Source organism: Strix aluco, chromosome 14 (genome assembly GCF_031877795.1).
Source record: "Strix aluco isolate bStrAlu1 chromosome 14, bStrAlu1.hap1, whole genome shotgun sequence".
NCBI classification, from domain to species: Eukaryota; Metazoa; Chordata; class Aves; order Strigiformes; family Strigidae; genus Strix; species Strix aluco.
In genome coordinates this window covers 23,485,925-23,497,154 of record NC_133944.1, presented here as the reverse complement: position 1 = coordinate 23,497,154, position 11,230 = coordinate 23,485,925, and the positions used below count along the sequence as shown (strand labels likewise).

The following is an 11,230-nucleotide window of genomic DNA, read 5'->3' as shown; positions in this document are numbered from 1 at the left end:
AGCCACAAAAGCTCCTAAAGCCCTAATAGTTCCTAAAAACTCTAAAAGCTCCTAGAGCTCTAATAGTTCCTAAATACCATTAAAGTTTCTAAAGCCGTAAAAGCCCTAAAAGCTCCTAAAAGCCCTAAAAGCTCCTGAAGCCCTAATAGTTCCTAAAGCCCTAATAGTTCCTAAAACCTGTAAAAGCTCAAAAAAAACCCTAAAACTTCTTAAAAACCCTAAAAGTTAAAAAAAACAACAACAACTGAAACTTCCTAAAAATCCTAAAAGCTCCTAAAAGTTCCTAAAAGCCCTAAAACATCCTAAAAGCTCCTCAAAGCCCCGGTGCTGGCGGTAGATGAGCGAGAGCGTGCTGGAAGAGTGCAGCAGCGGGACGGGCAGGCGAGGGCACATCCCAGCGGGCTGCTGCCAGCCAAGGTGAGGCAAGTACGGGCAGAGGTGTCCTGGCGCCGTCTGAAGCCGAGGGCGAGATGGCGGGTGCCAGCCCCACTGTCAGGCGGTGCCAGCCCCAGCCCAGGGTGCTGAGACCCGCCTAAAAGCCCCTTGGGAGACCATGGTGATCCCAGGGGAGGTGCAACCGCGAGCAGGACTCAGCCCAGCGCTGGTGGGCAGAGGAGGAGGGTGAGGATGAGGATGATGAAGCAGAGGAGTGCTGGTGGGAGGGCATGCCCAGAGGTCCCCCACCCAAATCAGGTGAGGGATGCCAGGGTAGCCTTGGGAACCTCGTAGGATGGTGATCCCAGGGGAGCCCAAGGAAGCTCCACAGCTGCCTTGAGTGGCCGTGGGTGCTCCCACTCCCCCATCGCCGCTGCTCCACCTCCCTCAGCCTTGCTCCCGAAAGTACATCAAACGGGGAGGTGTGTCCCCCCCACCCCACATCAGGGTTTCTCCGTCAGGCAGCAACAATAACAGCGACTCACCAGGTGCCAGGGCTGTAAAACCCAACCGTAGAAAGAGCAATAAACCTGATTTATTTGTTTAGGCTCGGCTTTGCAAATAAACCCATGATGATGTCAGGGAAGTCTGGGGGAAAATTGGTCCCCAGGGGTATTTGCACAAGCACTGGGTGAGGATGGTCCTGCAGGATGCGGGAACCGGGCTGGTCTGCTCCCGGCAGCCAAGTCCCAAAGGCAGATCCCAAAATAGAGCTGAGGTCTGCCCCCAACCTTCCATTCCCAAAAGGATTTAGTCTCTTCCCTGGCTGCTTGTTTCCCCCAAATCTGGAGGATTTGCAATGATCCCAGAGCTTTGCTCCTTAGTTTAGGCCTGAAGGCACCTTGGTGACGCCAAGCCACCTTTCCTGGGGAAAAAAAGGACGGCAGTTCAGCACCGGTCTCCTGCCCGATAAGGCGCAGGGGAAGGTAAACAGGATTATTTCTCCTTGGAGAGGTTAGATGGGCTGGGTCCCCCTTCTCCTGCCCACCATGCCCCGAGGCTGGGGCCAGCTGGTCCCAGCGCTGCCAGGCACTGGGGGTGCTGGGAGCTTGGATCCCACCCTGCACTCCCGGGGGACCTCAGGGAGTGTTTTGACTTGACTCCTGGCACAGAGGGGTGGGAAAAGTGCCTTTTCTGCCCCTGGGCTCAGGTTTCCAAGGATGCCCTGCGGGTGCCATGTTCCCACTGCCGAGAGACAACCACCAAGCGTTTGTTTTCCAAGCGCGACCGGATACAGGAACAAGATGTATTCACGTGCCCGGTGTCGGTGCGTACGCAGGCACCAGCAGCTGGCATGACTCGCGCCGCAAGCCCCGAAATCCTGAGATGGGGAGAAGGGGCACAGACAGCACGTCCCAAGAGCAACTGGGGGGTTGGAGCTGCCACAGCCAGGATGCGACTCTTCCACAACGGGGTTCATGGGGGACAAGCGGGCGCTTGGCAGCTCACCAAACCCCCAGGCTTCTTATTTAACAGCTGAAGTCAGCTGCCGGAGCGGTGAGCCATGCACAGCTCATCACCACGCGGCGGGGGCACGCCCACGAGCTGGGGGCACCGCGGTGCCCGGCGGGCTGGAAGCGGGGGCACACAGCCCCGTCAGGACGCGCTTTTGTCCTGGCTGCCGGCGGGAGGGATGGAAACTCAGCAGCGCTGGCTGCCCTTTGTGCGTGGAACAAAGAACAACAGCCAGCAGCTTTCTTCGCAGCCCAGAACCAGGCCCTGGGAAGCAGCCAGAAAGGGAAACGCCGCTCGGCAGAGACGGGCAGTGTGTCACCCCATGAGGCTGCCCGGTGATGCCTGGTTCCCTGCCCCTGGACCAGAAACAGGCGTCACCAGCAAATGACACCCCACTGGCACATCCTGCGAGCTACAGGCATGGGGACGGTGAGGACCCTGCTGTCACCACAGGCGGGTTGGCTGCCATGCCAGCATCACCACGCTGTGATGCTGCTCTGCATCCCAGCGGGGAGAGCAGGATGCCCAGCTCCAAAATCTCAGGTACTAGGAAAGGCAAAGCCATGGCTGCAGTTCTGGGTTAAGCCCAGTATACAGGGATGCACCCGGGACTCAGGGCTGACTCGCCACCTCAACCAATGGTTTTAGTCCCTGTGATTTGTCCTCACTATTTATTTCCCACAGGCTGGACTGCTTAAACCCTGATGAAGTGTTTGGTTGCTTTGAGGAGCTCTGCTCAGGGGCTGCCTTCCTAAGTGAGAGTGGGAGGAAAGCCAAGTTATCAGTTTGCTTACTCACTTTCCACCCTCTCCTCTGTTCCGGCACGTCTGTCCGATGCCAAGCCAAAGCTCTCCTTGCCCGTTTGCCCACTGACCCAGGGCTGTGGGTGGCCTCTGTCCCTGCGCTGGCTTTGGGGCAAGCAGGAGGGCTTTGGGTGGGGTGCTGTCATGGGTGAAAACCCAGCGTCAGGGAGGGGTTTGGGGGTGCTGTGACCATACAGCCATGCCCACAGCTGTGCTGGCACCAAATGGGTTGGGAGGATGTAGCTGGAGAGCTGCTGCTTCTGCCTGTCCCTTGTGAGACGTGCAGTGGTAGGTCCCCACGGGGGCTCGGATGTCCCCTCCCAGCTGTCAGCGGGCTCCTCGGCACTGCTAACCAGCACCACTAACTGGTTAACCAGCACCACTAACCAGCGCGGCCCGCTGGCTAGCCCTGCTGTGTGCACAGTCCAGAGCCCTGCTGTGTGCACAGTCCAGAGCTGGGACCATCTTCGAAATCCTCGTGCCATCTAGTGGGACCTTCACTCACGACAAGGCAGAGCGTGGCCGCTGGCTCTGCAGGGGGACGGCGTGGCAGGGACAGCCACGGGACCCCAGCCAGAGCTGCACCACTCCTCCGGCGCTGGAGGAGACCTGCATCAGCAATTAAACGGTGCTTTTAATGAAAAGTGGCCACTTTCAGCAGAAGAAGTCAGTGTTGGTTATTAATGAGGGGCTGCGAGCCAGCAGGGCTGCCCTGGGCTGGTATGGGGGAGCACAGCGCCTGCGGGGCCCCGAGCCACAGGCCCCCAGCACCAGGCAGCTCCTGTCGCCCAGAAATCTGGCTTTGCAGCCCAAATGCTCCTCTTGACAAAACCCACAGCATGCACGGTTCTGGCTGTCCAGCCCAGGGGATGCCGCCACGCCGAGCCCTTGGGGAGCAGCTCCCACGCTCCCCTCGCAGCCCCTCACCCTGGTGTCGGGGTACGTTATCTGGAGGTGTCGCTGTTGGTGCCCAGCTTGCTCTGGCGGTGTACGGTGACATACCAGAGGCAGACGAAGAGACCTGTGGGTGCGTGGCAAGGTGGTCACTGCCATGGGTGCACCAAGCTCCTGTGAGCAGCAGGAAGGTGACAAGGACCCTGCTGCTCCCAAGCCACGGGGTGCCCATCCCCTCAAAAACTCCCTCCCCCCCCACCCGGTGCTCCCCATCTACCTTGCAGGGAGTTGAGGATGGTGAAGAGGTAGAGCTGGGGGACAAGGAAGACACCGAAGCTGAAGAAGGCCAGGCCCCAGGTGGTGCCCAGCAGGCAGGTGAGCCCCAGCACCATCACCCAGTCTTTCCTCGCCTGCCTCTTCTGCTGCTGGATCCTCCGCAGTATCATCACTACCCTCCCCAGCACCAACGTGTTGAAGAGCAGGATGAGGCCAGCATAGCAGAGGGTGGCGTAATGGGCAGGTGGACTGGTCAGCCAGCACCTGGCAAAGGGGACATCTTTGAGGACAAGGGCCAGCACCCCCTAGAAGGAGCTGGGCACAGGAGGGGCATGGTGGCAGGTGCCCCCACATGCGGTGAGATGGAGGTGGGCAGCTCACCAAAAAGTGGCACCCAGCAGAGCTATGGCTGGCTCCTGCTGGCCCCAGCCCTGGGTCAGCCCTGTGTGCCTGAGGTGCCTGGGGTGCTCAGGGTGCCCAGGCTGCATGGGGTGCCCCATGGGCCCAAGGTGCCTGGTGTGTCCAGGGTGCCTGGCATGCCCAGGGTGCGTGCTGTGCCTGGGGTTCATGCTGTGTCTGCAGTCTGTGCTATGCCTGGGGTGTCAGGGGTGCCCAGGGTCCACAGGGTGCCCAGGGTCCATGGGGTGCCCGGTGTGTCCAGGGTGCTCGAGGACCTGGCAGCCCCCTTCACTCACATAGTCACATTGCTGTAGCCTTCAGAGGTGCTGATGGCGTGGTACCCATACGTGTCTCTCCTGAAGACAAAAACAGCCACCACAGCCAGCGTGGGCAGACCTGTGGGCCCGGGGACAGGCTGTGTGAGGGAGTGCCGTGGCAGCCGTGCCGTGGGCAGGCAGGGCCGAGCAGGTGCTCACTCACCCCAAGCGAAGAGGCAGAGCTTGAGGAGGTAGTGCTGGATGTAAATGTTGTAGACCTTGACGAGGAGGAGGAGGAGGTGGAAGGCCTCAGCGGCCATCCACGCCAGGGCACAGAGAAGGCCAGCGTGCAGCAGGGCGGCAGTGACTCTGCAGAGCCCCTCAGCGCTGGTGGCCAGTGACGTGCTCAGCAGGAAGCTGCAGTTGAGCAGGAGCAACGCGGCCAGGAGGTGCATGTGGATCTTGGTCGTGTTGTCCCTCAGCCACTGCCTGCAAGACGCGGGAGGGCAGGGGGTGCTGGTGGGTGCCCGCTGGATGACACGGCACTGCACGGCACGGTGGGACACGGCATGGCATGGCACGTGGCATGGCACAAGCCAACGTGGCATGGCACAGCCCATCGTGGCACGGCACAGCCCAGTGTGGCACGGCACAGCCCAATGTGACATGGCACAGCCCATCGTGGCGTGGCACAGCCCAACGTGGCACGGCACAGCCCAACATGGCACGGCACAGCCCAGCGTGGCATGGCACAGCCCAACGTGGCACGGCACAGCCCAATGTGACATGGCACAGCCCAATGTGACATGGTACAGCCCATCGTGGTGTGACACAGCCCATCGTGGTGTGGCACAGCCCTACATGGCACGCACAGCACAGCGCAGCGTGGCACAGCTCTACCTGGAGAAGCAGCAGAGCAGGAGGGTGCAGAGGGTGGCAGCAGCTGAGAGTGAGCAGCCGATGGTGCTGATGTAGGTGAGCGATGCCAGCTGGGCCGGGCTCAGGGTGTCTGTCGGGAGCTGCCGGAGCGGGGAGAGGGGCATCAGCCAGGGCAGGTTCCATGGCAGCACCCACCTGCTGGGAAACTGAGGGGGGCCTTGCAAAACCACCCCTCTGGCCACCCTCTCCTGCAGGAGACCCCCCGTACACCCCATACCCCCACATACACCCCCATACACCCCGCACCCCCACATACTCCCCATACCCCCACACCCACCTACACCCACACCTCCAGGGAGGAGGAAGAAAGATGGAGGGAAGGGGAAAGGAGGAAGATGGAAGGAGGAAGAAGTGAAGGAGAAAGGAGGATGGAGGATGAAGAAAGATGGAAGGAGGGAAGGAAGAAGAAGGAAGAGAGAAGGCGGGAAATAGGGAAGAAGGAAGGAGAAAGGAGGAAGAACAGGAAGAGGCGAGAACAGGGGAAGGAGGAAGAGGGGAGGAGGAAGAAGGAAGACGGAAGGAGGAGGAAGGAGGAAGCAGAAAGAAGGGAAGGAGGAAGGAGCATGGAGGTAGGAGGAAGAAGGAAGTAAGAAGAGGAAAGGGGGGCTGTGGACCAGCAGGACGGCGAAGTAGGTGAGGTGGTTGCAGTGGCAGATAACGGTGCCCTCCCTGTGCGTGGTCTCGCAGCCCTCCTTGCTCCAGCTGCCTGTGCTGCCTGCACCTGCCGGAGAGCCACCATTGGAGGGTGGAGCAGTGGCCAGGGGATGGGGACATTGAGGGGATGTCGAGCCCTGCCAGGGCTGCCCAGGAGGAGGATGGGCAATGCCTTTGGGATGGCATCGAGCCGGCGTTGCCCCCGTCCCGGCTGCGGCCACACTTACCGGCCTCAGGCTGCCAGAAGACGCAGGTGGCGTTGGAGGCATCCTGGTGGAAAGGGGACAGAGGGGAGGAGCTGGGGACCCTCTCTGCTCCCCAGGAACCCCAGAAACCTTCTGATCCCAGTGAAGGAGGGGACACCTTCCCCAACTCAAGGGGAAACACTGGTGCTGGGGACCCCCCCTGCTTGTGCCCGCGGTGGAGTCCTGCTCACCAGCACCATGTCATGCCAGAACTGGATCTCCACAGGCTGGCTGAGCCCGACCACGCGCCCGCTCTGCAGGTAGGCTCCCAGCACATAGTTGTTCAGCACAGAGCTGTTGTGGGCATCCTGCAAGAGTTGGGGTGCCTGTGGGGAGAGTCCTGGATTCCCAGGACATCCTGCCCACCCTGAGCATCTCAGTGGAGGGTGGGTGATGGGGCAGGCATGCTGCTGGCCAAGGATGCTTGGGGGGAGGTGTGAGGACCTGTGGCTCACCTGGAAGATGCAGGGGCTGTGGATGTAGATGCAGACAAGCTCCTGCTCCACTCCCTGCGCCTGGATGCCCTCCACAAGCTCCGCTGGGAAGTTCATGGCGTGCCTGAACCTCCTGCTGCCATCCAGCTTCCTATCCCGCACCGGTGGGCAGGGAACAGATGGATTCAGCTGCCCCGTGCTTGGCTGGCTTGGGTGGGGGTCGGGGTGCTGCCCTGGCTCCCCCTGCTAGCACAACCACCCCAGTTACCGGCATGGCCCTGCAGCATCCCCCAGCCCCAGTGGCAGCTCCAGCTCTGCCACGATGCCCGCAGACACACAGATATGGCAGCTACTCCCATCTTGATGTCAGAGCCCTCCCAGCCCATGGCACACGGGGGGCTGCGGGTGGGGGGTCCGTCACCCATGGGTGGGCATGCCTGGCCCGCCGGCCCTGCCGTGGGGTGAGCGCAGGGCAGACAGCATTGTGCCGGGATGATTTCCCAGTGGGATTTCACACCTTGGTGGGCTCCCTCGGACAGTCTCTGCTCCCAGGTCCCGAGCGGGGGGTCCCAGCTGGCAGGCAGGCACCCCTGCCTGCAAAACCTGCCTTGTTCTGCAGGAAGGGACCTCGGGCCAGAGCAGTCAGACGTCCCCAGCAGGGCAGCCCCACGCCCAGGGGAAGTGCTGCAGTGCCACCACACCCCCCCTTGCCCTGAGACAGAGAAGTTGCCCCACAAGCTCCCTGCCACAGTTTCCCTTCCCACCATGGGACGTGGCGGGCCAAGGTTTCCCTTTTTATATCTCAAATCAGAAGAGCATCAGGATGGAAGTCCTGGTTCTCAGCTGCAGAAACCCCCCCCAGCTTTAGAAACCCCCAGATTTATCCCAGTGATGGTGCTGGGGACCTGCAGCCGTGGCTGCCTGTGACACACCGGCAGAGCCGCATCTCAGGAGGTTTTGCTGGTGTAAAGCATCCTTGAAAGATGATGGAAACCCAGCGCGGGTAAGTGTCAGCCATCCCATCATCCCCCCAGCACCTCCCACTGGGGGTGGAGGGACAGAGGGGGCCAGGAGGGTACAGGCTTTCCCCGGGAATAGCCCCAGCAGTGTGGGGGGACCAACCATCCTGCTGCTGAGTTTTAACCCTCTGAAGCGGTCAGACGTGAACTTGAACACGTAGGTCTCGATGATGCTACCCGTGAAGTTGTATTTCTCCCAGTGGGCCAGCTTCTCCTCCAGCAATTTTAACCTGCACAGCGAGGGTGTTTGGGGCAGGGAGCAGCAGGATATGGCCCCTTGTGGGTCTAGGGGGATGTGGGGTGTCCAGAGAACAGCGGGGTCAAAGCTGGCACTCACATGTCCCCGGGGTGGTGGGTTCTGCTGCAGGCCTGCTCCAGCTCCTTGTCCAGGGTGTCCACTTCCCTCCTCAGCTCTGATGGAACCATTTTGAGAGCTGAACCTTGGTGTACGGCTCCCTGCCCCACTCTCCATCCCACCCCAGCCCGGGGAGCCCTAACGGCCCCGAAAGTGCCCAGCCCAATGCCGGGATGGACGATGTCCCTACCTTGAGTCTGCAGGACGCAGGTGGTGAGGCAGAGGACAAGGGAGATGAGCGATGGGGTGGGCATCGCTGTAGTCATCCCCTGCAAAAGGCACCCAGGACCTGGGCAGCTCCCCAGAGCCCCCACCCAGGGGACACCTTGGCCCTTTCCCACGCACAGGACAAAGATGGGGTCCTGGTGGCTTCCCCCCACCCCCAGCAGCCAAGCCCCACCAAAACCATTGCGGTGGCAAAGCCCCAGCCCAGAAGCGCCAAGCGGCTGCACTGACAGCACGGTGAGGAGGAGGGTGTTTGCCACAGCGACTGGGGTGCAAGATGCCCTTTGTTTTACCATAAGATCGTAAAACTGCAGGGGCAAGGCTTCTGCCTTCCTGCCCCCAACACGGACTTGGACCTCGCTGCCATCCCAGCTCAGGGCTACAAATCCCCAGCAAGCAGCCTGCAAGCCAGAAGAGTCCCTGAAATGCTTCACCATGGTGCCAGAGCTTGCCAGCAGCAGCCCAGCACCGAGCTGGGGAGGAGGAAGCATCCCCAGCGCAGGGTGGGGGGAAGGTGCCTGACAGCAAGATTTGCAACACCGCACCCAGTGACGCTCGCAGCAGCACCCGCTGCGGTAAAGCTGCTGGCACAGAAAGCAGCCAGGGAGAGAGGCTGCGAGTCCAGCGGTGCTGGGGTGCCACCCTGATGCACAAATGTTTTTTTACAGCGATGGGGATTGGTGCTTTGAGACGCTGAGGCTGGTGATGGGCAGCGCAGCCAGAGCCTCCCAGGGCAGGAGCAGCACAGGGTGGGCAGCGCCGTGCTGCCCTCTGACCCCCCGTGAGGGACAGCCACTGCGTCCCCTTTACTTCTCACTGATGTAACCCTCGGATCCCCAGGGCTGCCCGATGCAGGCGCCTGTCCTGACCTCCCCTGCTGCCCAGCACAGCCTGGCAATGCTGAGTGCCACCCTTGCCACCACCGAGCCAAAGAGGGCATCGTTCCCTCGCTGCGCCCTCCGGAAATGACAGGGAGGGGGTGTCACTTCGTGTGGGTTTTGCCTCTGTGGGGAGCGGCTCGGCACCCCAGTGAGCCCCCAGTGCCATGTCAGCCTCCTGCATCCCCCCCTCACTCCGGCAAACACCCTACCTTGGGCACGGGGCAGCTCTCGGTGTTAGCAGCGCCGCAGTGGGATCGGCTCTGCCTGAGCAGCGGTTGGGGCAGCAGAAAAGGAAGTGTTTGTATGCAGATGAGCAGATTAAATCAAGAGAGCTTTTAAATTTTCTTTTGCTTTCTCTTTTTCACATCCTGGCGAGGTACGGGGGCAAGGCAGAACATCTCTGGCACCACCAAACCTCAAGGACATGGTAGATGGCTGCAATTCAGCATGGCCCAAAGACACCCTGCTCCCCGGGCAGGTTCGATATAATTAACCTCTGCTGCTAATGAACTTCTCCCCACCACCAGCTCACTAGCAACCCCTGCTCTCCACTCAGGTGGAAAAGGAAAGCATACGGACATCGGGAGCAAGGACAGGCAATGCAGGAGGACTATGGAGATGCTCTTCACTGCTGTAGGGAGAGAATTCATGTGGCCAAAGCTCGATTTTAGCATTCAAGCTGGCCAGTACTGTGAAGGACAACAAAAGGGGCTTTTTAAATATGTTAGCAGCAAAAGGAGGATCAGAGATAGCATTGGTCCATTGCTTGATGAGGTCAGTCACCTCACAAATAGGGACACAGACAAAGCAGAGATGTTTAAGGCTTTCTTCACCTCTGTCTTCAACACCAGTATGAGCCCTGGGACTGCCAGAGCCCTGTGTTGGAAGACCGTGACTGAAGGGATGATCAACTCCCAGACAACCTTGAACTTGTTTGAGACTTGCTGCTCCAGCTGGATGCGCATGAGTGTATGGGGCTCAATGAGATTCATCCCAGGGTCCCAAAGGAGCTGGCTGATGGCATCGTGGGACCTCTCTCCGCTACTTTTCAATGGTCTTGGGAGTCCAGAGAGGTCCCAGCTGACTGGAAGCTGGCAAACGTTTTCAAGAAGAGTAAGAAGGAAGACCCTGGTAATTACAGGCCGGTCAAGTCTCACTTCAGTGCCTGGTAAAATCATGGAGGTTATTCTGGGAAAAATACTTGAGAGACAGTGTAGTCATTGGTCATAGCCAACATGGGTTCACAAGGAGAAAGTCCTGCTTGACCAACTCAATTTCCTTTTATGACAAAGTCACCCATAAGGTTGACCAAGGGAAGCCAGTAGATGTGGTGGGTTTGTATTTTAGCAAAACTTTTGATACTGCCTCTCACCGCATCCTTCTGGATAAATTGTCCAGCACCCAGCTAGGCAAGTCCATAATACACTGGGTGAGCAATTGGCTGATGGGTTGGGCCCAAACAGTTACAGTAAATGGGGTCACATCAGGCTGGTGGCCAGTCACGAGTGGGGTTCCCCAGGGCCCAATTTTAGGGCCAGTGCTCTTTAATATTTTTATAAATGATGTGGATGCAGGAGTTGAATGTACATTAAGTAAGTTTGCCAACAATACCAAACTAGGAAGAGCTGTAGACTTCCTCAAGGGTAGAGAGGCCTTACAGAGAGATCTGGGCAGACTAGAGAGCTGGGCAATCACCAACCGTATGAAATTTAATAAGAGCAAATGATGGATTCTCCACCTGGGATGGGGCAATCCTGGTTATACGTACAAATAGGGGTTTGAGAGGCTGGAGAGCAGCCCCGTGGAAAGAAATCTGGTGGTTTGGGTTGATGGCAAATTGAATATGAGTCAACAGTGTGCCCTGGCAGCCCAAAGGGCCAACCTTGTCCTGGGGTGCATCAAGCACAGCATCAGTAGATGGTCAAGGGAGGTGATTGTCTCACTCTACACTGCACTGGT

General features: G+C 59.4%; 1 protein-coding gene across 1 annotated transcript; it reads right to left on the bottom strand.

The window, feature by feature from the left end:
* Positions 1-2,321: 2,321 nt before the first annotated feature.
* On the bottom strand, positions 2,322-9,548 carry ADGRG5 (adhesion G protein-coupled receptor G5). Its single transcript, XM_074839464.1, has 14 exons — positions 9,481-9,548; positions 8,356-8,434; positions 8,148-8,223; positions 7,915-8,040; positions 6,813-6,948; positions 6,549-6,665; positions 6,340-6,382; positions 6,073-6,179; positions 5,420-5,538; positions 4,743-5,008; positions 4,559-4,658; positions 3,865-4,127; positions 3,621-3,761; positions 2,322-3,302 (listed from the first exon to the last, which is right to left on the bottom strand). Exons 2-14 carry the CDS (start codon positions 8,429-8,431, stop codon positions 3,097-3,099), a joined length of 1,776 nt encoding a protein of 591 aa, XP_074695565.1. The 5' UTR covers positions 8,432-8,434; positions 9,481-9,548; the 3' UTR covers positions 2,322-3,096.
* Positions 9,549-11,230: the final 1,682 nt, after the last annotated feature.

Excerpts from the sequence above, each read along its gene's own strand:
- ADGRG5 (XM_074839464.1), bottom strand. The coding sequence starts at position 8,431 with ATGACTACAGCGATGCCCACCCCATCGCTCATCTCCCTTGTCCTCTGC. Across the intron at positions 8,041-8,147 it reads ACCCACCACCCCGGGGACAT|GTTAAAATTGCTGGAGGAGA; the intron begins GTGAGTGCCAGC and ends CTCGCTGTGCAG. Across the intron at positions 4,659-4,742 it reads GCTCTGCCTCTTCGCTTGGG|GTCTGCCCACGCTGGCTGTG; the intron begins GTGAGTGAGCAC and ends CCGGGCCCACAG.